At 43.2% G+C, this 26,246-nt stretch overlaps 1 protein-coding gene across 1 annotated transcript in view; it reads left to right on the forward strand.

Annotated features, from left to right (window-relative positions):
* The first annotated feature begins 119 nt into the window (after positions 1-119).
* Positions 120-26,246, forward strand: part of SLC45A2 (solute carrier family 45 member 2) — a 41,318-nt gene continuing 15,191 nt past the window's right edge. The window contains exons 1-2 of the mRNA XM_045862664.3: positions 120-7,062; positions 8,897-9,073. Coding sequence (XP_045718620.1) covers positions 6,678-7,062; positions 8,897-9,073 — 562 coding nt within the window. The 5' untranslated portion in view covers positions 120-6,677. The remainder of the gene's footprint in view (positions 7,063-8,896; positions 9,074-26,246) is intronic.

The raw sequence follows: 26,246 nt of genomic DNA on the forward strand, positions 1-26,246 counted from the left end.
ACAAGAAGGGGGAGTGGGAGATGGAGAAGCAGGCTCCCTGCCGAGCAGGGAGCCCGATGCGGGACTCGATCCCAGGACCCCGGGATCATGACCTGAGCCGAAGGCAGTCGCTTAACCAACTGAGCCACCCAGGCGCCCTTTAAGTGCTATTTAAAGGGCTTTCTTGGGCGCCTGGGTGGCTCAGTTGGTTAAGCGACTGCCTTCGGCTCAGGTCATGATCCCGGGGTCCTGGGATCGAGTCCCGCATCGGGCTCCCTGCTCGGCAGGGAGTCTGCTTCTCCCTCTGACCCTCCTCCCTCTCGTGCTCTCTGTCTCTCATTCTCTCTCTCTCAAATAAATAAAATCTTAAAAAAAATAAATAAATAAATAGCACTTAAAAAGCATTTTGTGGCTCATTGTAATAACTTTGGCTCTACTGTTTACCAAAATGAAGTCCTTAGAAAAGTTTGATCCAGGGTGCCTGGGTGGCTCAGTCGTTAAGCATCTGCCTTCGGCTCAGGTCATGATCCCAGGGTCCTGGGATGGAGCCCCACATCAGGCTCCCTGCTCAGCGGGAAGCCTGCTTCTCCCTCTCCCACTCCCCCTGTTTGTGTTCCCTCTCTTGCTGTCTCTCTCAGTCAAATAAATAAATAAAATCTTTAAAAAAAAAAAAAAAAGTCTGATCCTTTTTATGTGATAAAATCATTCAGCCAGTATCTGAATTGGAATTTTAGAAAATGTTCTTGATATTTTCTTCAAATAATCCCCAGTCTCCATCTAGACCACCATACTGAGAGCCCCGCTTCTCTTTGTGGCTGCCTCTTAACATCACCCACCCACATCTCTTTCTCAGTAAATTGCCATCTTTTTGGAAGTCCTTCTAGACTCTTCCTCAACTTACCAGTCTCCAGCCTCCATTCCCATCATGTCCGCCTCTGCCCCAGTAGATCCATGGCTTATCCCTCACTTTATTCAGGCCACTGCCCAAATGTCACCTTATGGAGCACCCTTTCCTGACCCCTCCCTAGAATGGCAGCCACTTCATCACTCACTCTCACCTCACCCGTTTTGTTTTCCTTCACGTCATGTATCATTACTGACATTATACTGAATAGCCCCAGCCCTCTTAACCAAGGCACACTAGAATGAAAGCTTTATGAAGGACTTTGTGGGTTTTAGTCACTGCTAAATCCCCAGTTCCAAGAACAGCACCTGGCCCATAGTGGAAACTTTGTAAATATTTATTAAAGAAGTGAATCTCAATAGTGAAGTGCTGTCAGTTCCATCTTCCTAGCTCCGTACCAGTCCCCTCTGCCCAACACCCTTTGTGCCTTCATTCAGGCCCCTATTATCTCCACCACGGCCTACTGCTCAGCTTGCCTACCTGACTTTTGACCTCCAGTATTATTGCCTTCATTTTTTTTGTATCATGTTACTCTACTGGTAATCTTTATCACACCAAACTGGTCTTTCAGTCCTGTAAAATTCCTCAATGGTCCTCTCTTTTTTCTATATAACAAAATATAAATCCATTTATATGGCATATCAACCCTTTATTTATAACAAGACTTCTCCCTAGCTGTCTAGTCCCATCCACACTCGCTGCTCCCCGGCACTTTACATTGGACTGCCTTAAGTTCCTAATTATGTGATGGTCTCTCTTGCTTCCATTCCTTTCCGTACTGTAACATTTAGCAGGACTAACAATACTCCTAGTCCCTTTTGCTCCAGGTTGTTGATTTAGCAAATTGAGACTTGGCTCAAACACAGCCTTCTTTGCAAAACTTTCAGCCCTAGGGCAGTTTTATACAGTGATTGTGAAATTTGGAGTCAGAAAGGTCTTGCGTTCAAATATCACTCAATCACTATGCTAAGACAAGGCCTATCATATGCCTGGAATATCCTAAGTGCTCAGTAAGTTTTAGTTCTAAGGGGCCCTTCCTATGTTTCCATTGCACTTTGTACATATCTCCAAGGATAGTCATTGCTTTTAATGTAGTTTACAGAACTCTTCACTAGGTCATAAGCTCCTAGAGTAGTTGCTCTAGCACACAGAAGAATCATCTGGAGATACTGTTAAAATACAGATTCCTAGGCCCACCCCTAGAGATTCTCATGCAGTATGTCTAGGGCCAGACCCATGAATTTGCATTTTTGCCAAGCTTCCAGGTGATTATCATGCTGCTGGTTCAAAGCCCACACTTTGAGTAGCACTGTCCTAATGGATATGAACCAAGTCTTTTTCCCTTTGTTACTGTCATAATAGGTACTCAAAAAATAACTGTTGAAGGGTTGATGAGGGAAAGGATAAGAGCCAGTTGGCAAAAATCTGCAAATAAACAGATGGGCTAGCTCAAAATACTGATTTCTGTGATTAATTTACTTCATATCAAATGTTGAATGAAAAATTGGTTTTTGTAGGGTATAAACTTTTTAAGGAATACAGGTATGTAAATAAGGTTAATAATAGCCTTTGTTAGTGACCCATACTTTTCTTCTGAAGAGTCTAAGACCTTGTGCGGGAAATGCTACACTTCTCTTTTGTTATCTTTTGACAAACTGTAGACTTAGGAATAGGCAAGGGGGCAGGTGAAAAGAACATAGGAGGCTATAAGGAGGATGGAGGAGAAGCAGGAAATTGAAAATGGCAAATTCTAATGAAAGACAAATTATATTCTTGAGTAAATAGGAATTTTATTCTTGAATGTATAGTTGAATATACACTGATTTGCACTTTCTATTTATCCTACAATGTAGGAAGTGATGAGATGCTACCAACTGTATGGTGATAAATAAATCACATGGAACAAGATGACTGGCTGTATCCAGGCCTCTTTGTATTCACATCACTCCTCCAAGCACATTCTTGGCTTCAGTCACAATTACATTGTACTTTATAATTTGCAAAATACTTTTACCTATGTCACATCAGGATGCCTTCAACTGGCAGTAACAGTATCCAAAATATGAAATGTTTTGACTCACATACCTCGAATCCAGAAGGATTTTAGGGTTGCCTGAATCCAGTCACCCAGACCCTATTTCCCTGCATTCTTGTGGCTTGTCAAGTTGCCATCCTCCATATGTTCACTTTATCCTCAGCCTGGTAACAAGCTCTAGATCTCATATCCACACACAGGGACATCCAGAAGAAGAGATGGTCTCGGGAACCATCAGCAAATCTTGTGTCTCTTTTGATGGAGTTAAGGCATAGGCCAGTCCTACGCCAGTCTTTATCAGAGAAGGTAGGGTTGTCCTTAGATAAAACCAGCCTGCTCCTGGAGCGCCCCTGGACTCAGCTAGCTGGAAGCACATGGGTGTGTGAGGAAGGGGTGGATTCTGGAATCTAATCCAGGTCCTATCAGGATGGAAAGAGTGGAGAATGGACGTTGGGTAGGCAGCAAAAAACATCCATTACATACAGTATCCCAGTCTCTCTTCAACAATCACAGGGATAGGTGGGGCAAGTTTCTTCATTGTACAGATGAGAATGCAAGGCTCAGATGGTTTTAAACCTTCGTTCACATCTCCCTTTGTGTCTGAATAATTTGTTCATGGTTCCCCTAGGCCAAAAGAAGTATCTAGTTATTCCATTTATAAATAATTAGGTCCCAACAACTTAAATATTTATGCCCCAACAGCTAATTCACTGTTTGAAAAAATATAATACACATAAATTGAGAGAAAGCATTTTAATTTTTATTTCATTTTTAACACACTTGTGGGTCATACATGTGTTGGCCACTGTGCAGCTTCTCATGCCTCAAAATTGGATTGGACACCACTACCCCCATTTTCTGTTCCACATTTGTTTTCATATACTATTGGCTTCATTGAAAGGATTAGAGTGCAATCTTAGGTTGAAAGTGTGAGATACCTCACTGGCAGTTCATGTGGTGTCTGACAGATGTTGAGTTTCACTCTGTTTACTATCTTTGAAATTTTAAATATCCTGAGGCACCCCTCTGAGTTCAATGTGGTGTGCTGGGGCATCTTAGCACACAGTTTGGGAACCACCAGTTTGAGTGATTTGCCCAGGAAGGTACTGCTAAGAAGAGGCAGATCCAGAATTTAAATTTTAATATTCTGACTCTGAGTCTTGCTCTTAAACCATTTTTAGGGCCCTTCCCATAAGATTGTGTTCCTCTTGCCCCAGAGACTTTTCACTGGAACTCAGGGTCCAACAAAGAAAATATGACCCATGCAGAGTCTTTAAAACAGAGGAAATTTATTCTTACACCATAAACAAAAATAAATTCAAAATGGATTAAAGACCTACGTGGTGAAAGCTGAAACCATAAAATTCCTAGGAGAAAACATGGGTAGTAATTTCTTTGACATCGGCTGTAGAAACATTTTTCTAGATATGTCTCCTCTGGCAAGGAAAACAAAAGCAAAATTAAACTAGTAGAACTACACCAAAATAAAAAGCTTTTCAACAGCAAAGGAAACCATCAACAGAACAAAAGGACAACCAATTGAATGGGAGAAGATATTTGCAAATGATATATCTGATAAGGGGTTAATATCCAAAATAAGTAAAGAATTTATACAACTCAACACCAAAAAAACAAACAATCCAATTAAAAATGGGCAGAGGACCTGAATAGACATTTTCCCAAAGAAGACATACAGATGGCCAACAGACAGATGAAAAGATCCTTAACATTACTAATCATCAAGGAAATACAAATCAAAACCACAATGAGATAATCACCTTATGGTTGTCAGAATGACTAAAATAAAAAAACAATAAAAAACAAGTGTTGGCAAGTATGTGGAGAAAAAGGAACCCTCCTGCACTGTTGGTGGGAATATAAGCTGGTGCAGCCACTGGGGAAAACAGTATGGAGATTCCTCCAAAAATTAAAAATAAAATTACCTTATGATCCAGTAATTCCACTACTGGGTATTTGCCCAAAGAAAACAAAAAACACTAATTTGAAAACATACATGCATCCCTATGTTTCTTGCAGCAAAATTTATAATAGCCAAGATAAGGAAGCAACCCAACTGTCCACCAATAATGAATGGATAAGAAGATGTGGTGTATATATACAATGGACTATTCCTCATAAAAAAAGATGAACTCTTACCATTTATGACCACATGGATGGACCTAAAGGGTATAATGCTAAGTGAAAAGGTCAGAGAAAGATAAATGCCATGGTTTCACTCATATGTGGGATTTAAGAAACAAAGGAAAGAAAAAAGGAGACAAAAAAACAGACTCAAATACAGAGAACAAACTGGTGGTTGCCAGAGGGGAGGCAGGTGGGGATGGGTGAAATATCAATCAGTCAGGAAATGTAATATAGAGAATTTCATTGGTGATAAAAGAGCTGAGAAGCCCAGGGGACAGTGAGGCAGGCAATCCAGATATGAACCACAACAGGGAAGCCAGGGCCATTCGTATGGCTGCAGGGGATAATGGGAAAGACAGTGTTAGCAGGACCCAGAATTTAAGGTTGCCTGGTGGAAGCTGGACCCACTGTGGAAATGCAGCCACTGCCATGGACAGCTCAGGAAGGAGAAAGAGAAGGAAGAAAATAACATGATTTCCCTCCGGCTCCCAGTCTTCCCACCAATGCCTTCCATTGGCCCAACCTAGCTAGAAGCCAGAGGGCAAGGGAACCTGGGAAATGTAGTCTCTTATGATATAGAACATGTGAGGAGGAGCCCGGAATGGACCTGAGCAAACAGGCAGTTGATTGATACTACAAAATGTAGTGTATACACTTTATTCACTCAATAATTCCTTTAGCAAATATTTATTGAGGACCTACTAGGTGTCAGAGATCATGTGAGATGCCGGGGATACCATAAAGACGGAAATAAACCTGATCACTGCTCTTAAAGGGATCAAAGACTAACAGGAGAAATAAAATAAACACAAAACTGGGGCACCTGGGTGGCTCAGTCGTTAAGCGCCTGACTTCAGCTCAGGTCATGATCCCCAGGGTCCCGGGATCGAGCCCCACATCAGGCTCCCTGCTCAGCGGGAAGCCTGCTTCTCCCTCTCCCACTTGCCCTGCTGTGTTCCCTCTCTTGCTGTCTCTCTCAGTCAAATAAATAAATAAAATCTTAAAAAAAAAAAGAATAAACACAGAACCATCCAATTATAAAGTGTGTTAAGTGCAACGAAGGGAAATATCACAGTGCTATGAGACAGCTAGAGATTAGAGAAAGGATGCAACCTCCCACGGTTTTAAGTCTAATTGACTCTTGAGGTGCGTGTATAGAAACTTGTGTTCAGGAAAACAGAATATTTCTATCTAGAAAAAGTTTAGAAGGAGATACTGATGCCTTCATATTTTGACTTAACACCTGCGTCATACCGCTCCACCGTCTCAAAGCTGTGTATGTGATTGTAGGTAGTAGAGTGTGTGTTTAAGTGTGTGTGTGACGGAGACAGAGAGGGAGAAAGAGACTGTACAAAGAAAGATTCCTTTAGACAAACATTGTAAGGAGCCAGAGGGCTCACAGCAGCTAATCTCTTTTGCTTGCCTGACCCCACCCCCTTCCCTCTCATCATAACTTGTGATCTTAGAGGCATGAAAGAATTTGAGCCCCTCCCCCAGCTTCACCATCTCTGTTGGCCGCTCAGCCGGGTTCCACGTCAAATCCAGCTTGGGCCAGAAGCCTGAGGGCCACATAGAAGTTGGTGAGCTTGCAGGCAGGTTCCTCACCCTGTGGCCATGGGCGGCAACATTGGGCAGCTTGGCATTCATACCTGTAAGTCCCCAGCTGCGGATGACCCCTTTGACCCTGTGGAGCCACCCAAAAGACCCACGAGCAATCTCATCATGCACAGCATGGCCATGCTTGGCCGGGAGTTTTGCTACGCGGTGGAGGCCGCCTACGTGACCCCGGTCCTGCTCAGCGTGGGGCTGCCCAAGAGTCTGTACAGCACGGTGTGGCTCCTCAGCCCCACCCTGGGATTCCTGCTGCAGCCCGTGGTGGGATTAGCCAGCGACCACTGCCAGGCCAGGTGGGGCCGGCGGAGACCGTACATCCTCACCCTGGGCCTCCTGATGCTCTCGGGCATGGCTCTGTACCTAAACGGGGACGCTGTTGTATCAGGTCAGTGGGCTGCACAGGTGGGCAGGCAGGGGAAAGGGGCCCATTATGCAACTCAATAGGAGGAGAAGGCAGATTTCTTTATGTGACACTTACTTAGAAATTGATTAGAACCGATTATCTCTCCTAGGTTACAATGAACTTCCACCTAGGAATGACCCAAATTCCGTGGTTGGGGACACTTCACTTTTAGAAACATCAGGATGCATTGCTGTTGTTGTTTTATTGTTGTGAGGATTTAAAAATAGGAATAAGTTTTTATCTCTTTTATCAAATGAAATATTTTTACATGTTTATCAATTGCAGTGTTCTTTGAGCTTATGCTTTAGTTAGTATTTTTGTCAAATTAACCATTTGCCATATGATTCCATGAATACTTATAATAAATTACCTATATATCTAAATAAGAGCTAATTCTGTTCATAGAATTACATAGAGTCTTTTAATGGGAGGAGGACATCAGCCTGTCAGCTCAAGGGGACATTTTTGCACTGCAAATTCTGGACAAAAACAAACCTCATGGTGAACACTTTTTCTTGACATTAATCAGCCACCAATTAATCAGTAACTGGTGGTAGTACATGAAAAGTTTCATTGAAAAAAGAATTGTTAAACTCAAAAATAGCACCCATTTCTGGACCATTAACTCTCAGGCTAGCAGAATGGATGATAATGAGGCAGGATAATCAGCTATCATTTGTATGTATTTAAAAGAGGGCATCAACACACAAATGTAGGTTATTTCTGCAATATAATCACAAAACCCCCTGATAAGAATAGTTGCCTCTAGGGGGGACTACTAAAGGACTTTGGAAGTAAAAAGTGGAGTGTAGGCTTATTTTTCACTTATTGTTATGCAGTAATCTTTAAAAATGTGCATATATTGCACATTATTCTTAAGTGAAACTGAAAGCAAGGGAAAAGATTCTTTTTTCTCTAATGGGAGATTGGGTGAATGAATTCGGGCATGTCCACAGAGTGAATATTATTCAGCTGTTAAAAATTATGCAGCAGATCTCCATTAATTGAAATGCAAAGAAATGAGGAGAGCTGGTTATAGATGAGCAGTTCCAACCTGATCCCATTAGTTAGTGCTCCTCCAAGCGTCGTCCTCAGAGCCAGGGCATCATCATCCCTGGGGGCTGTTAGAGAGACAAATGCCCAACCCCACCTCAGAACTCCTAGAGACTCGTGGGAGAATCATGGAGAATTATGGAGACAGAGCCCAGTAAATCTGTTTCAACAAGTTGTCCAAGGGATGATTAAGGATGCTGAGGTTTGAGAAGCACTGCATTAGGGCACAGGTATACACCTTTTTCTGTTAGTGCGTACGTACAGAAAGGGGTATCTGAAGAATGACCATTGGTGGGGGCTGGGATGAAGCATTTTCCCAGCTTTTCTACATTCTTGGAATGGTTTACAATGGTGTATAATTTTTTAAACAACTTTTTAAAATGAGATGTGATACAAATTCATACAACTCAGTGCCTTTTAGCATATCCCAAGGTAGTGCAACCATCACCACTATCTAATTCCACCATATTTTATCACCCCAAAAAGAAACCTAGTAACCATTAGCAGTCATCCCCCATTCCCTCCTCCCTACCAGGCCCAAGCAACCCTTCAATCTACTTTCTGTCTCTATAGATCTACCTTTTCTGTCATTCACGTGTATAATTTTTAAAACCTGAAAAAATAATGAAGCCATTTTTATTTGGAAAAGCAAAGCAAAATGAAAGCAAAGGGAGAAATTTAATGACAGGACATTTTGATGGAAATAAAAATGCAAATCATTCTAAAGCGGGATTTAGATGATGTATATTGATTTCCTTTTTAGCTTTGATTGCTGATCCAAGAAGGAAACGGATTTGGGCCATAACCATCACGATGATAGGTGTAGTTGTCTTTGATTTTGCTGCTGACTTCATTGATGGGCCCATTAAAGCCTACTTATTTGATGTCTGCTCCCATGAGGATAAGGAGAGGGGCCTCCACTACCATGCCCTCTTCACAGGTAGGGAATATTCCAGAAAGTCTCACCTTAAGCTCCCCAGACAGGGAGGCACTTCCACTGAAGCCATCTAGTGTCCATACACGTCAGAGTTTTTGAATGAATGGATCTGTTGATGGAAGGCTCCCATCACGCGGGCTCTGTCTTTCAGTGCATTTCCCTAAACAAATCAGCTTGTGACTGGGTTCTGGAGGTTTTGCAAAGGAAGTTCATACATAAGAGCTTTCTGAAGAATGGTTTGTGGAGACATTTACAACTGCAATGAAAAGGGGCCCTTGTGCATTTTACTTTTTCTTTCTTTCTTTCTTTTTTTTTTTAGATCGGTAACGTAGCATCAGCATTACTTAGGAGCTTGTTAAAAATGCAGCTTCCCGGCCTCTCCTCTTGTTATTTTGATTTATTGGGTTTGAGATGGGGCCCGGAAGTCTGCATTTTTAATAAGTATCCCGGATGATTCTGTGGCAAGTGTCCTAAGGGGGAAAAAAAGCCCCACATGTCCTAGAGATTTCTTAGTTTATATATATAATGAGTTGGCATTTCCTCAACTTCCTGGTTTGAAATGAGGGGCTCTCTTCAATTCTTGGGGCTTTTGCTGTCCTTTGGTTGCTGTTGGGTCATTCATCTAGAGCAATGCTAGCAATGCTCAATATGCATTTATAGAGCACCAGTCAGGACTATTCTAGGACCCTGGGAAGGGAGGTTATACATCAGAATACAACATGATCCTGGCCTGGGAGTGTTTTCATATCTAGTTGGTGGGGTGCTCTATCAGTCCACCTTATTTGATATCTTTATGGCCCAGCCAATATATTTATTTTATGTTTTGATATGTTCTGTGTCTGTTCATGGCCAGATAGCTCCCATGAGAAGCAGGATCTTACATTTTGCTCAGTTTATGTTTCCACAGCCAAGAGCAGTGCCTGCTCATGGCAGCCGTTGGGTCAATATTGGTCATTTGCACCAAAATCTGAATGGTGAACTCTGGAAGAAGGGGGCTGCCCAGCCAGGAGAGTAGTTCTTCTTTGCTTTAGGGAAGATGGAGGAGCCGGAGTCCAGCCCATCCGTCTGTGGCCCCTTGACCACCCTGTCTGCAGCTAGAGGGTCTCAGAATAGAGATTCGACCTGCAGTCTTCCAACTTAAATCCCTTCTCCTTTATCATCATTTGCTGAAATTAATTACAACAGTGGGAGATTTTTTGGCTTTTGAACCTGACACATTGAGAGTTTTATTGCTCTAAAGTACTTTGGGCAATGTGGCCACCCTTTCCCAGCTCATGTCAGTGTTAGTCCTGGCCAGTCTCTCCTTTGTTGCCTCTAATATTAGAAGATTGAGTTTGGGGGGCGCCTGGGTGGCTCAGTCGTTGGGCGTCTGCCTTCGGCTCAGGTCATGATCCCAGGGTCCTGGGATCGAGCCCCGTATCGGGCTCCCTGCTCCCGCGGGAGGCCTGCTTCTCCCTCTCCTACTACCCCTGCTTGTGTTCCCTCTCTCGCTGTGTCTCTGTCAAATAAATAAAATCTTAAAAAAAAAAAAAAAGTATATAAAAAAAAGATTGAGTTCGGTGTTTAGGGAACTTTTCAAAGGCTAACACATGGTAATATTTCTATGAGTCTGAGAAAATATCTTAAGGTTTTCTGTTGATATTAGTGTATGGTGGTCTCAGCAAACATAGTATAATTTTCATATTACCTTGGTTCAGACTCTCAGTACATCTTGTCTGAGCTTTAGTATTTTTCCCTTTACTGTCTCTCCGGTCTCTAATCTCTTCCTATTTCAATTGAATCAACACACAGCTTTCAGATTCATATTACTAAAAGACAGCTATGACCAGGGCACTGTCCTGTTCAGTCACCTTCAGGGGCTCCCCATTCACCTATTGGATAAAGAACAAATTCCTAGACAGGGTTCAAGACTCCCCATAATCTGTTCCCATCCTACTCTTCAAGCTTTACTTCCCATTACTCCCTCCACATTTTCTTTGCTCTGAACAATTTCCCAACATGTTCCTAGGGGCAGAGGCCAGGTCTGTTTTACTCACTGCATCCCTTATACCTTCAGCACAGCCTGGCATATCATATGTGCTCAAAATAAATATTTCTGGGAAAAACAAAGGAGCCTGCCCTTTTCTGTTCCAACTTCAAAATTCCCTTCCCCCTTTCTCCCTTTGGAAATCAAAGTTGCTTGGAAACTTTCCATCCACTTCTTGGGGAGAAGACCCCCTTTCTTCTAAATTGCAGGCAAACAACTTGGTCAGGGACTCTACCCACAAAGTGATCAAAGTAAGAGTTTATGAAGTAGATGAACATAGAGGTATGGACAAGGTGGGTAACTCCAGCAGGGAGAGATGGCAGAGGCTATAGTTCATCTCATACATACCCTGAACTTCAGTGCCCTTGGGTCCCATGTCATCTGCTTGGGCTGCCATAACGGAATACCACAGCCTGGGGGCTTAAACAACAGAAATTATGTTCTCACACTTTTGAAGGCTGGAAGTCCAAGATCAAGGGACTGCAGGGTTGGTTTCTGGTGAGACTTCACTTCTTGGTCCTTACCTGGCCTTCCCCTCACTCTGACCTCACGTGGCCTTTCCTCAGTACACATGTTCCTCATGACTCTTCCTCCACTTATAAAGACACCAGTCCTGGGGCACCTGGGTGACTCAGTTGATTAAGCGTCTGCCCTTGGCTCAAGTCATGATCCTGGGGTCCTGGGATTGAGTCCCTCATCAGACTCCCTGGGAGTCTGCTTCTCCATCTTCCTCTGCCCCTGCTTGTGTGCTCTTTCTCTCTCTCAAATAAATAAATAAAATCTTAAAAACAAAACAAAACACAGTCCTATGGGTTATGGCCCCACCCTTATGATCTCACTTAACCTTAATTACCTCCTTAAAGGCCTAATCTCCAAATGTAGTCACATCGGGGCTTCAACATAAGTCTCTCTCTCTCTCTCTTTTTTTTAAAAGATTTTATTCATTTATTTGTCAGAGAGAGAGGGAGAGAGAGAGAACAGAAGCAGGGGGAGGGGCAGGCAGAGGGAGAAACAGGCTTCCTGCTGAGCAAGGAGCCCGATGCTGGACTCGATCCCAGGATCCTGGGATCATGACCTGAGCCAAAGGCAGTGGCTTAACCAACTGAGCCACCCAGGCGCCCCTCAACATATGTCTCTTTTAAAGAAAGCAAAACTGGGGCGCCTGGGTGACTCAGCTGGTTAAGCGGCTGCCTTCGGCTCAGGTCATGATCCCAGGGTCCTGGGTTCGAGCCCCGCATCGGGCTCCCTGCTCAGCGGGGAGCCTGCTTCTCCCTCTCCCTCTGCCTGTCTCTCTGCCTACTTGTTCTCTCTCTCTATCTGTCAGATAAATAAATAAAATCTTTAAAAAAAAAATTATAAAGAAAGCAAAACATTCCTAGAATTCCCATAGACTTCTGCTTGTTTCTCATTGGACAGAATTAGGCCACATGAGCCCCCAGGAGCCTAGGAGATTGGAAAAGTGAGGGTTTGGGGAGGTTGGGAAAGGCAAATCCCTAAACCAAATTTTAGTTCTGTTAGCCAGCAGGAAGGGGTAATTATTATGGAATAGGCCAAAAGGTGGTAGCTATCACATAGAATACAAATACAATTGAGTGGTAGCCTAATGAGAACAATTAAAGGCCAAGACTATTGCAAGAAAGAACTTTCAAAGCCCAATCTATTCGTGAATAATTGAAAGGAAATTGCATTTTAAAATTATACTCCAGTTCACAATGTTACCTGATCACATTTATTATAGGACGGTTTACAGCCTCCCCTGTATTCTAATTCAGTGTGTATTTATCTTTCTCTTTTACAAGATTTTATGAACTACACAGTTTGTAAAAACATTAGGGTTTATTTCCTTATGGCTTCTAACCCACTGCCTTGTGGACAGCAGGTACTTAGAAATGTTAGTTGCATAAAAGGAGATTCTTGGTTTCATAACCCGGCTTACATTTCCTGCAGCTTTACATCAAGTTGATGGCAAATTGTATCAATCAAATAAATATGCTCATTTAGTTATCTAATTTTGTCTCATGACCAACACTGAGCTCTGAATCCCAGCCAACAGTCCCTGGTTAAAGGGGGACCCCTGAGGGTGTGTGGATGGCTCAAATCAAGCTTTTTTTTTTCCTATTAGAAAAAAAGAAAACATCTTCCTCTTCTAAAACAGTACAGTGAAGTCTCACCTTGTTTAAAGCTTAGATTCTAGAGTCCTGGCCTAAGTGATAATCATAGAGTCTCTATTATTCATAAATATCTCACACATAAAATACAGTATGCCTTGTTTTGTGTGCACAGACCTGCATAGCAATGGATACATATAAATATATCTGCAGAAACATCTCCTCTTTAATGTTTACTGCTGGACGTGGGCTCAATGAATGGGAGAGAAGATAGGGTCACCTGTATTATTTAAAATATTAATCTCTCTCTCCCCTTCTTTTCAAAGTATGAATAGTTGAACTCTGTCCAGTTAAACATGGATGTGTTACCCCACCATAGTGTCCTTGCTCTGAATGGAAGACCACATTAAAAAATGGAGTGAAAAATAACAAGCAATGCATTATCATACTGCTCTGTCTTTGCATACAGGCCAGACCTCCTGAATTCACATGAACTTGGCAAAGAAATGTCTATAGCATTCTGCTTGAATCAAGCATTTTATGATAAAGTCAGGTTCATTGTCAGAGCCTGATGTAGTTTTGGAATATAGGTGAGGTTTGGTGGGGTGAGGTCCGGAGCCGACAACCAAGAAAGAATTCTTGAGACGTCTTTGGTGCAAAATGGTGGTTTTATTAAAGCTCGGGGACAGGACCCGTGGGCAGAAAGAGCTGCTGCCCTGGGGCTGACTATATACTGGGGAACTGGGGGTAGGGAAAAGGGAGGTTTTCAAAAGAACTTTCATATGCTAAAGAGGACCTACAAGATACTCGAGGCCTTGCCGTTGTCAAGTTAAGGTTTTTCCCTCTAGTAAGGCATTAACAAAAAGAGAGTTGGGAGCTTCCTGGAGGAATGTCACACAAATCCCACCCAGGAGTGGGGGAAAGGGGGGAGGTTGCATGGTGTCAGCTTGTGCTTTGTCCTTAGCTAGCCTTCTGCTCCCTCATCAAGCCCATTTTGATTTTCATCATCATCAGCAAGACATTGTTTACCCAAGGAATCCAATCATCTGAGTAAATTGAAATTCTTCTTATTTATTTCAGAGCTATTTATTTCATTTTAGTCCAGGCCTAACAATTCCAAATGCTTTGCAAATAAGTGTCAAGGATTTGTTGCCAAAATATTTCCCAGCATATTTCTGACTTTTCTTTTTTTTAAGAAAAGTCTCCACTGGTTCCCAGGGGACATTTTTGTCCCCTGGCTTCTTCTGTCTCTTATATTTGAAGGTAACTAACTCTTCCTCCCACCATCGCTGCTACCCCATGCCTTCACTTCTGGGTGCATCTGGGCCTGTGGAACCCACATTCACTAGTAGAGAATTCCTTCTTTGTGTCAGAATGCTTCCAACTGAGTGTATATCTGTTAAGCTGAACCCACCACCTTACTATCTTTAGCAGTTGGCTCTATCCTGCAGTGGGTGACTGGAACGAGGCATGGTGGGAAAAGTTGTCCTGGTTCAAATCCCCGCCCCTCTTCTTAACTGCTGAGTGGTTTCAGTATTTCTAAACTCTTGTTTCCTCACAGGATCTTAAAGTGAATCTTTACACAATGTTAGTTTTTGTTTTGTTTTTTAAGAATTTACTTATTTGACAGAGAGAGAGAGTACAAGCAGGGGGAGCAGGCTCCCCACTGAGCAGGGAGGCCGATGCGGGGCTCGATCCCAGGACTCTGGGATCATGAGCTGAGCAGAAGGCAGACGCTTAACGACTGAGCCACCCAGGTGCCCCCACAATGTTAATATCCTGCCAAATGCCCAGAGTAGAGATCGTTTAAAAGGATCAAACACCAAATGTCTATATTTAGTTCATTCCCTCTGTTCCCACTGGGCTTATAAAAACCATCAAAATTTTATTTGTGGTAACTCAGAGAGGAACTTGCCCCACGTCCAAGGATGGGTAACTTGTGGAGCACAACCTCTTTTGAACTCTTCTGGTTTTTTAATATCCCAAAGTATGTATACAAATGCTCAGGTTACAAATGATCTGATTAGAAATAATTAAGGACTAAGGAAAGAGTCTTAATGAAGGTTAGGCATGAGCTCCTGTGAGCAAACCTCTCACACAAGTGGAAAAGATGCTTTATTTCGAGTTAGAGTCTGTTTGAATGCATGAGTGGTTTTTCTCGTGTCAGCTGGGTTCCCTTTGAAGTTTCCGTCCCTGGTGAATTTTCACATCTCCTCAGTCACTTAGCTCAGAAAAGATGTGGCCAGAGCATAAGCCAAGGACACAGGAATGTCAGCTCTGTGGGCAACATGGGTGACTTAGAGCAAAACAATTCATGTCTCCAAATTGCCATTTCTTTTCCATTCAAGCGTGAGCAACACATCTCTCCAAGAATCTCAAAGGCAGATTAGAGAAGGAAACACTTGAGGGGATTTCTCCCTGGCTCTGTCCTCTGCTTGAAAGAGGTACCCAGATACCAAATCGCCTTGGTTTTATTCCTTGCTTCGTTATACTCTGGAGTCACATAGCCCCTCCTCTGTGATGTGTTTGTCGTTACCTAACTATATTATTTATTCATTTATTGCTTATTTTCTGCCTCTCTAAGCAACATCTAAGCTTCCTGAGGTTAGGAACATTATCTTTCCTATTTGTTGCTATAGCACCAGTCCTTAGAATAGCTCCTGGAATATGCTCATGTAATATTGGCGGGACGAATACTCTGTTTTACCATCCCCACTGTACCTTTGCGGAGGCTGTGTTACTGAGAGGTAAAGCGATTAACCCAAGGTCACACAGCTGGGTAGCAGTAGGCTAGATTAGGGGCAAAACCTCACCAACCTACCAACCAACTAACCAACCAGCCAGCCAGCCAGCCAACCAAAGACATGGTTCATATTTTGGTCCAGATTCCCCTAAAACCTGAGCCCCAGAGAAAGTTTGTATGCATAATTTATTTGGAAAAGGATTCTGGAGTGTGAAGGTGAGGAAATGGTGGAGTGGAGCAAACCAGCCAATATAAGAGACATTGCAGAGTTGGCCTTTGCTCTGGGTGACCGTCCTCCATCTCACCAGGCTCCTCTGAGGAGGAGCCTAATGGAGTTCGTCTCAGAACTTTCTTATTTGAGGGGATCAAGAAGGGGGATTAATCCATTGGCTCCCATCTCCATGGCCAAGGGTGGCCCCATGGGTGTTAACCTCACTTGTGTGAGTGCTGACCCCAACCTGAGTGTGGGTTCCCTCAGGCAAGGCACTGTCCAGATGCACCTGAGTAAAGGTGGCCAAAGCTGGCTTACAACCGGGCCCTGCAGCAGCTGTTGGAGAAGGGGGTGGAGCGCTGAGGGGACCTGCTGAATCGCCGAAGGGATGTCACAGACAGTTCGTGACTTCCTGTCCTGAGCCTTTTCTCTCTAGCATAGTGCTTCGTGCTACTCCATCACTAGAAGAGTTAAAGCATTTTGCAAAGTGCTCAGTGATTAACCTTACAGTCAACTGAGCTGTTATAACTCAGAGCTAAAATATTAACTCTGCAGAGTTAAAAGAAAACCCAAGGTAATCACAAATGGCTCCAGAACCAGGCCAGCTAATTACCTGACCTTGCAGTCATTTCTAATCCTTAAGCAAAGAAACAAGAGTTAGGGTTTTTGTGTCGTGTCAGGGAATGAGAAGTTTCGGGAATCTTACCTGAACTAGGGTAGCAATAGTTGTGCATTTCTCAAATCGAGAAACTTGCTTTTGGGAAAATGGGGGGATAATTAAGGTGGATACTTTTATGTGAACCATTATTGCATTAGACATACTCGCACATATTGGCAGCTTTCAGCAGGAACACAAATTGCAAATTCAGCGCATTTGACCTCTGGCAAACACCCTACTCCAGTTCTCTGCATTTATTTCTTTAATGATGAAGAAGAACAGGATTTCGGCATTGCTTTACTGCAATTTTTTTTTTTCCTACAGCATAGCTAATGCTCAGTAATGCAGTGTTGGATAAATCTTCATGTCTGAAATGGGAGTGCATACCAGTCCCCAAAATTAATTTAATCGCTCCTGTGTTGAGCCTCATTGCCACAGGATGGTGAAAATTTAGTCTTGGTTTAGCATGTTCCCCATTGCTTTCCCCAAGGTGGCTTCTAAGTTCTGGGGACTTAGAGTGCAAGGGTTTGGGGCAGAGAGTTCCTGGGTTTTGGTGTCATCTATTCGCGCTGGCCATTTACTGAGATGTCCACTGTCCCACCGCATTTCGGTGTTCAAGCTGAAGTGGTCACAATTGAGTTATGTCTTATTCTCATTTGTGAGGCCCCTGTAGAACCACAGGCTTCTTGGCTCCCTCCCTGCCATTCTGCTCTTCCCTCCCCATGCCAAGGTGAGCGGAACTCTGTGAGCTGCAAACTCGCTTTGCTTTTTGCTTTCTTTGTCTCGAAGATAGAGATAAAATAGAGTTGATAAATTTTATTTAAAGATTTTATTTATTTAGGGGCGCCTGAGTGGCTCAGTCGTTAAGCGTTTGCCTTCAGCTCAGGTCATGATCCCAGGGTCCTGCTGCACGAGAAGACTGCTTCTCCCTCTCCCACTCCCCCTGCTTGTGTTCCCTCTCTCGCTGTCTCTCTCTGTCAAATAAATAAAATCTTAAAAAAAAAAAGATTTTATTTATTTATTTGAGAGAGAGAGAGAGAGAGCCCAAGCGGGGGTGTGGGGGTGGTGATGGGGAGAGGGAGAAGCAAGCTCCCTGCTGAGCAGGGAGCCCAATGCAGGACTTGATCCTGGGATCATGACCTGAACCGAAGGCAGACGCTTAACTGACTGAGCCACCCAGGCGCCCCAAGTTGATCAATTATTCATGGGTTTGTATTTGTAAATTCACTCAGTAAAACTTCTGTGTAACATCCAAAGCAATCCAGGGAGCTCATTTGCAGTCCTGTGCAAACAAGTGTGGGGTGTAGAGGGACAATTTGAAGTCACCCGAGGCCTCATTCCCAGATTCCCAGTTGAGGTAGGTAAAGGTGACCTCTGACTTCCTGTTTGGTTCTCATATTGTAAACAAGTGTCCTTTTCATGGTGTATTTAGTGCCAAATCATTTGCATGTTTGTCTTTTTTGTGTGTATGTGATTTCAGTGTTTAAAATGGTCCCAACTATAGTGCTGAAGTGCTGTCTGGGGCTCAAAAGGGCCAGAACATTGTGATGTGCCTTGTGGAGAAAATATGGGTGTTAAGTTTTGTTCAGGCATGAGTTACAGCGCTGTTGCCCATGGGCTCAACGCTAATGAAGCAACAATATATATTAAGTATCTCTAAATGGAAACACACATGGAAGCACTGTGTTGATCAGTTGGTGAAAAGGTTCACAGTAACTGAGCCTCGTATTTCCCCTCAGAACAGTTGTTTGCTACTCACTAATTCAGTGCTTGGGGTGACTTTTAACACAACTACCGCTAATAATAGGAATCTATTGCAGTACCCTCCTCAAAGTGTTGTTGTGAGGACTGGATGAGTCAATATATGTCAAGAACTTAGAACAGAGCCTGACGCACCATCAGCTCATCTATCTAGACCCACTGCAAACCATTTCTTCCTCGAGGTCTTATTGCCTCCCTGGGGTCTGCCCAGGAAGTGAGGCATTGGTCCCTTCTATTGGGGAATCCCTCCAAGCCATTTGGGGGTGCTTCTGCTCCCTCCCTCCCACCCTCCCAGTACCAACTAGGCCCTAAGAGCAGGGTCAGAACCACCACTGCCTGAGGGGTTCACCGGTACGTGTGCACTCATCACGAATGCCTTGCTCTTAAATCACATTTTCTTTTTTTTTTTAATTTTCTTTTTTAAGATTTTATTTATTCATTTGAGACACAGAGATACAGAGAGAGAGAGAGAAAGCATGAGCAGGGAGAGAGGCAGAGGGAGAGGGAGAAGCAGGCTCCTCGCTGAGCCAGGAGCCCGATGCGGGGCTCGATCCCAGGACCCTGGGATCATGACCTGAGCCAAGGCAGACGCTTAACCATCTGAGCCACCCGGGAGCCCCTTAAATCACATTTTCTACCAAATCTTCCCTCTGTGCCTTTGGAGCCTAAGGACTTTTGAAACTCCGAAGCAAGAAGACACATTCTTGTTTCTCTGCTTTCTACTTTCCTGTCCTTCCCCTAAAGAAATGATGAACCCTGGCTCAGCTTGAATGTGAAGGAAGGGCCCAGAGGGGCAAGGACATAAGGAAATACCACAGGACCACAGGTGGTGGGGGGGGGGCTGGGATGGAAACAATGGCCAACACTTTAAATATATTATCTCACCATGCTTTGGGAGAAAAGTTGCCTTGTAAATCTGAAGAACTGTCTAATTACTCGTGTTTTCTCTCTTTGACCAGAGTATATATGTCTTCTTCATTGATTTTCCTTTACTCTCAGCCTCCAAGAGGACAGGTCATGTCTGTCTTAATCATGGCTGTGTCCCCAGTGCCTCGCACAGTTCTTGGAGAGTGGGTGCTCCATCAATTTGTATTGATAACTGGGTCTAAGGACACACACACACACACACACAGTAGCTGGTACTTATTTGTTACCTCTCCAGGATTAGTGTGTATATGTTGGGGGGAGGTAGGAACCATATACCTAACTGAATACTTTCATTGCTGTTTTCTTAGTATCTAGAATAGAGTCAGAATCACTCTCTCATGAGCTCCATAGGAACCTGGGGGATTTTTAGTTCGATCTCTTGTTGAAGTAGCTAGCTGCACACCGTTAGCTGTCTTGACTCGAGCTATTTTGCCATCAGAATGTGGATTGTTAAGTCATACGCCTGAAGCAGAGGGGAAATTACAGGTACATCGTAGATGCAGAGATTGACATAGATAGACTCTTTAGATTCCTTGGTCCTGCAACTCCCCCCGTTACCCATTTTACCTATTATAGTTGCAAGCTAAAGAAAAATAACCCTATTTCTATATGCTTGGACTTCTTCCAGGACGAGCCTTGTTCAAGTTGTATCATAAGTTATGAAATATAACATCTGTCCGTCCAGCCATGCATTCTTCTGAGGTTGACTGTGGTCTGAGTGTGACAACATGGCCTGGTTCTGTGAAGGAGCCAGCTGAATCACTGTGGGCTCTTCTTTGCAAAGTCTTTGTAAAGGCTCCTCATCTGACATTAGCAGATGTCCCGTGGATGTTCCAGCTTACCGTTTGGCCAATAACCTAGTGGTTAATCCCAGAGGCCCCAGTGAGACTAATGCTGGCAGAGAGAGAAATGCAGTCTGGATGTAGATGTGGGAGGTGGTATTGACCTTTGTTGCAGCTAAGATGACTTGGCTTTGTCTTGGAGACTATCTTTGAAGATAAAATCCTTCGCTTAAGCAGAGGCAACAGAAAAGAAAGTGTTCAGTGAATCCCTACAGCCCTCTGCTGGCCTTTATCATATCTGAGGGTGTTTCTATCCAGAGTGTTAATATGCTGTCTCTGGAATAATTACCCCAATGGCCCACTATTCCTTCCGGGCATGTTTTGTTGTAACAGTTAGCTACATCCTACAATAGCTTTGGGACAAATGAAACAGTTTCGCCTGTTTTGTTTTCCTCCGCTTCCCTAAGAGAAGAGAGGGTTCGAAATTCTCTAAATTACTTGAAGCCGGTGTCAAAATTTTGCTCAACTAATGAGGGAACTGACAGAGAAGACCTAAAGAACAGTTTCCCCAAGTTCTTGCAGGGGGTGTGTGTGTGTGTGTGTGTGTGTGTGTGTGTGTGTGACTAGCAAAAGAAAAAGTGTTAGGTTAGATGTAAATCTGATTAACTTTCTACAGGGCAGTAAAACTATAACTCCTCTGTAATATTTTTGGGGTAATTCCTTTATTAGGCTGCAGAAACTTAACACAAATCATAGAACCCTAATAATGTCTGCAACTTAACCTCAATTTTACACAACTGCACATCATTGTACTTTGTCAGTTTTGCACTGTTGGTCAAATATCCTCTGAAAACAAAGTCCTATTCCCTGAGAATATCAGATAAGGGTGGAGCTGGTTTGATTAGAAACTGCTCCCTTGGGCGCCTGGGTGGCTCAGTCGGTTAAGCGTCTGCCTTTGGCTCAGGTCATGATCCCGGGGTCCTGGGATCGAGCCCCGCATTGGGCTCCTTGCTCAGTGGAGAGCCTGCTTCTCCCTCTCCCTCTGCTTGCCACTCTTCGTGCTTGTTCTCTCTCTCTGACAAATAAAATCTTTAAAAAAGAAAAAGAAACTGCTCTCTTACCTGGCTACGCAGAGTGATGCTTGGACTAGCACCATTGGTGTCAGCCAGGAGCTTGGAAAGAATGCAGAATCTGAATCTTTAAAATCAGAACCTGTGCTATACATTCAATGTTTGTCCCCCAAAATGTATATGTGAAAACCCCAATATCCAATGTGCAGGTATCAGGGGGTGGAGCCTTTAGAAGGTGTTAGGTCACGAGGCCTCCTGAATGGAATTAGTGAGGCACACTAACTCCAGATACCCAATCTGCTGGCGCCACGATCGTGAACTTCCCAGCCAACACAACTGTGAGAAATAAATCTTTGTTGTTTATAAGCCACCCAGTTTATGGCATTTTTGTTATATAAACCCAAACAGACCAAGACAATCTGCATTTTAATAAGACGTCCATATGACCCATGCACACATTAAAGTTTAAGAAGCATTGCTTTAGACTGATATATTTTTTTTTAAAAGATTTTATTTATTTTTTAGAGAGCGAGCAAGAGAGAAACAGCATGAGAGGGGAGAGGGTCAGAGGGAGAAGCAGGCTCCCCGCTGAGCCGGGAGCCCGATGTGGGTCTCCATCCCAGGACCCTGGGATCATGACCTGAGCCGAAGGCAGACGCTCAACCATCTGAGCCACCCAGGCGCCCCTAGACTGATATATTTTTTAAGACTTTTATTTACTTGACACAGAGAGAGAGAGAGAGAGCACAAGCAGGGGGAGCGGCAGCAGAGAGAGAGGGAGAAGCAGGCTTCCCGCAGAGCAGGGAGCCCGATGTGGGGCTCGATCCCAGGACCCTGGGATCATGACCTGAGCCGAAGGTGAGCCACCCAGGTGCCCCTAGTCTAATTTTTTTAAATCAGGCACTTAACAGTTTTTACTCTTTCCAGGTTTGGGATACATTTTTCTTCCACAATACTTCCCACCTGCCCTGCTTGGTCAGTGGTAGGCCTGGGTCAGCCCCCAGAATGATCCCTGGATTCTAATCACTGGGCCTTGATGTCCAAGTCCTTTCAGCCAGCTCTAGGCAGATTGTCACCCTGAGTGCAGTAGTTGTCTTCTCCCACTTCTGGGGAAGGCTTGGGAATTAGGGTTTCTGTAGCAAGTCTGTAGGGCACTTGGTTTGGGCCCCGGTTCTGCCACCCTCTGTGCTGATGCGGTACGTATATTGTCATGTTAGCCCTCCTAAGACTCAGACGTGGAGGGGTCACCACCCCCATTTCTCAGAGGAGAAGTGCCCAAGATCACATGACTAGAAAGCACACAGGTGGGGATTGAAATCAGGGAAAATTCCAAATCCTTTCTTTCCATGCTCTTCCCTGTCGCTTAACTACTGTAAGCCCTTGGCTTTCAGATGGAATTCAACCAGGTGAGTTCCAAACAGCCTTCTACCTCTAAAATTCTTGCAACCATTGATATATTTGAACTCTTATGAACTTCATTGCTAATCAAGAGGAATCCTATAATAATTATTAAATAATCAACATCATCTTGGTACTCTTAACTAGGCGCCAATAACAAACTCTTCACAACTCTTCCGTACTCTTTGAGTACCCAGCTCACAGTTCTAGCATCATTTTATTTTATTTTTTTTAAGATTTTATTTATTTATTTGAGAGAGAGAGCACGCACAAGTAGGGGGAGGGGTGGAGGGAGAAGCAGGCCTCCTGCGGAACAGGGAGCCCAATGATGCAGCACTCAATCCCAGGACCCTGAGATCATGATCTGAGCCAAAAGCAGATGCTTAAACGACTGAGTCACCTAGGTACCCCTTATCATCATTTACTACAGGTTTTTAAAAAGTAGCTGTTTTCTTACCTGCTTCTCCCACTTCGAACTGCCTTCTGTGGAGGAAGGGAAAGGGTGCTGTGTCTCATTTACATCTATATTCCCAGAAGCTAGGAGAGTCCTTCACATATATTTAGTGCTCAACAATATTTATTGAAGTATACTAAGCCAGCAGACATGAAAATAGACTAGGAAACCTTCCAATTGTAGGACTTGATCATTCTAGTCAATATTGAATATGAATTCATCATTAGATTTATACCCATATATTTATATTCATAAAATAAAACCACCATTTTATTGCACTGTGGAGGATTTATTTCACATATAAATTCTTTTAAATGGGCAGGCTTTACATTTCCTTTGCTCAGCAGAATGGTAACTGTGAAGGAAAGAGGCATAAATGACAGGAGAATTAAATGACATTATGACAACATTGATCTGGTAACAAATGATAAATAGTTTCAAAAAAGGAATGTGTAAGTTTTCCATTGGATTAATTAAGGTCAAGAGTCCTCAACTGGGGGCCATTTTGGCCCCTACGGGACAATAGGCAATGTCCAGAGACATTTTTGGTTGTTAGGCTAGTGGAGAGGTTGTTACTGGCATCTAGCGGGGAGAGGCCAGAGATGCTGCTAGACATCCTATAATGCACAGAACAGCCCTTCACAACATTCAGCCCAAAATGTCCATAGTGTTGAAATTGGGAAATCCTAATTTAGATAGACCCTCAAGTAGTGCTGGGAATTTAGTACATCTTTATTGGTTGATTGCTCGGCTCAGCCCATGACCTCTGACACCCTGGGCATCTCCACGATGTGATAAAGAGAGTTGTTGTCTGATGGTGATTCTGAGGCACCAGTAGTCCCAGAACTGCCCTCTGAATCACAACAGAATGTGGCTGGCTCAGGGGCCTCTCCTTCCTCTCAAAACCTGGAACCCACCAGCCAGGACAGGTCCCCAATATGTGTCATTTATCTGTTTATGGATACACCCATCATCTATAACTAGACCATATATTCCTCTTGGCAGAAGACATATGTTTAACTTCATTGCACCCATTTGCCACAGTCTCTCCATACTTCTCCCATATAATGCTTTGGCACTTAGGGCATGACAATGATGCTTTATTTTTGAAATTCATTGGTTAACAGTTAAACAGCTGGTCATCTGTAGATATCCTCTGTAGTAAATTGCAACTAACCAGAATGTAGTGTGACTAGAATCGCCCATTCTTCCACCATTCGAGATAAATTAGTTGTCATGGTATTTGACATTCACATTTGTGTTCCTGGGGTCAAGGTTTATGTTGGGTGTTTAGGGTTAGAGTTAGAGAATTCCTTAAGTTCTGTTTTCTTCCTCGATTCCCTGGTTTGTGAGGGTATTGTCTTTTATCTGGGAAATAAAATGGAGACTTCACTCACACAAGAAAAACAAAAACAAAACTTTTCCGTTCAGGTAGATATCAGTATTTGGTAAGGCATGATGGGAGGTTGACATATAAAGGTATCTGACAGGGTGATCAGCCCTACATAAGTTTGTGATGTAGGTAGGCAGTGTGTTTGGCATCCATCTCCTTACTCCCCCAGGTGTATCCCCCTTGCCCCCCCACCCTGCATTTTCAGAATCACTGATACCTGCCACTATGTGAAGAGCACTTACTACTTTGGCATTGGGTAATACAGTGTCTTGCCTGGGGCAGGCGCACTTGTATTTTTTTTGTTGTTGTTATCTTTTTTTTTTTAATGTTATGTTAGTCACCATACATTACATCATTAGTTTTTGATGTAGTGTTCCATGATTCATTGTTTGCGTGTAACACCCAGTGCTCCATGCAATACGTGCCCCCCTTAATACCCGTCACCAGGCTAACCCATCCCCCTACCCCCTCCCCTGTAGAACCCTCAGTTTGTTTCTCAGAGTCCATAGTTTCTCATGGTTCCTCTCCCCCTCTGATTTCCCCCCTTTCATTTTTCCCTTCCTACTTTCTTCTTTTTTTTTTTTTTAACATATAATGTATTATTTGTTTCAGGGGTACAGGTCTGTGATTCATCAGTCTTACACAATTCACAGCGCTCACCATAGCACCTACCCTCCCCAGTGTCCATCACCCAGCCCACCTCATCCCTCCCACCCCCAACCCCTCCAGCAACCCTCAGTTTGTTTCCTGGTTTGTCTCCCTCTCTGGTTTCATCTTGTTTCATTTTTTCCTCCCTTCCCTTATGGTCCTCTGTCTTATTTCTCAAATTCCTCATATCAGTGAGATCATATGATACTTGTCTTTCTCTGATTGACTTATTTCGCTTAGCATAATACCCTCTAGTTCCATCCACATCGTTGCAAATGGCAAGATTTCGGTTTTTTGATGGCTGCATAATATTCCATTGTGTGTGTGTGTGTGTGTGTATTATATATATATAATAATATATATATTATATATATACCACATCTTCTTTAAACATTCATCTGTTGATGGACATCTAGACTCTTTCCATAGTTTGGCTATTGTGGACATTGCTGCTATAAACATTGGGGTGCACGTACCCCTTTGGATCACTACATTTGTATCTTTGTGGTAAATACCCAGTAGCACAATTGCTGGGTCATAGGGTAGCTCTGTTTTCAACTTTTTGAGGAACCTCCATGCTGTTTTCCAGAGTGGCTGCACCAGCTTGCATTCCCACCAACAAAGGGCACTTGTATTTTAAAATCCAAAAAGAATGAATCACTATTGATAGGATTTCAAATATTAGACCATTAGGGCAGGATCGATTTGGGGGAGTCCTTCCTCAATGTCCCTCAAATCACACTGTCTGTAGAAAAAGCAGGTAAAACTAGCAACGGAAAGACTTCAGGTCAGCGTCCCGTGAGATGACAATAAGATTTTAAAAAATTCATTATTTCAACTTTTGTTATTTGTTCTGTGTCTATCAACTGGGAACAAATTCCTTTAGTTTCTAATAGAGGAAAGAAGACAGAGTTTAAAGCTGTTTGATCTTTGCAAACTCATGTCATGCTAAGAAGCTAATTAACATATAAATGCCAATACAAATAATTTCACTGCA

This window comes from Mirounga angustirostris, unplaced genomic scaffold (assembly GCF_029215605.1).
Source record: "Mirounga angustirostris isolate CCGP_5_RB_7025 unplaced genomic scaffold, mMirAng1.0.hap1 SCAF_7, whole genome shotgun sequence".
Taxonomy (NCBI): domain Eukaryota; kingdom Metazoa; phylum Chordata; class Mammalia; order Carnivora; family Phocidae; genus Mirounga; species Mirounga angustirostris.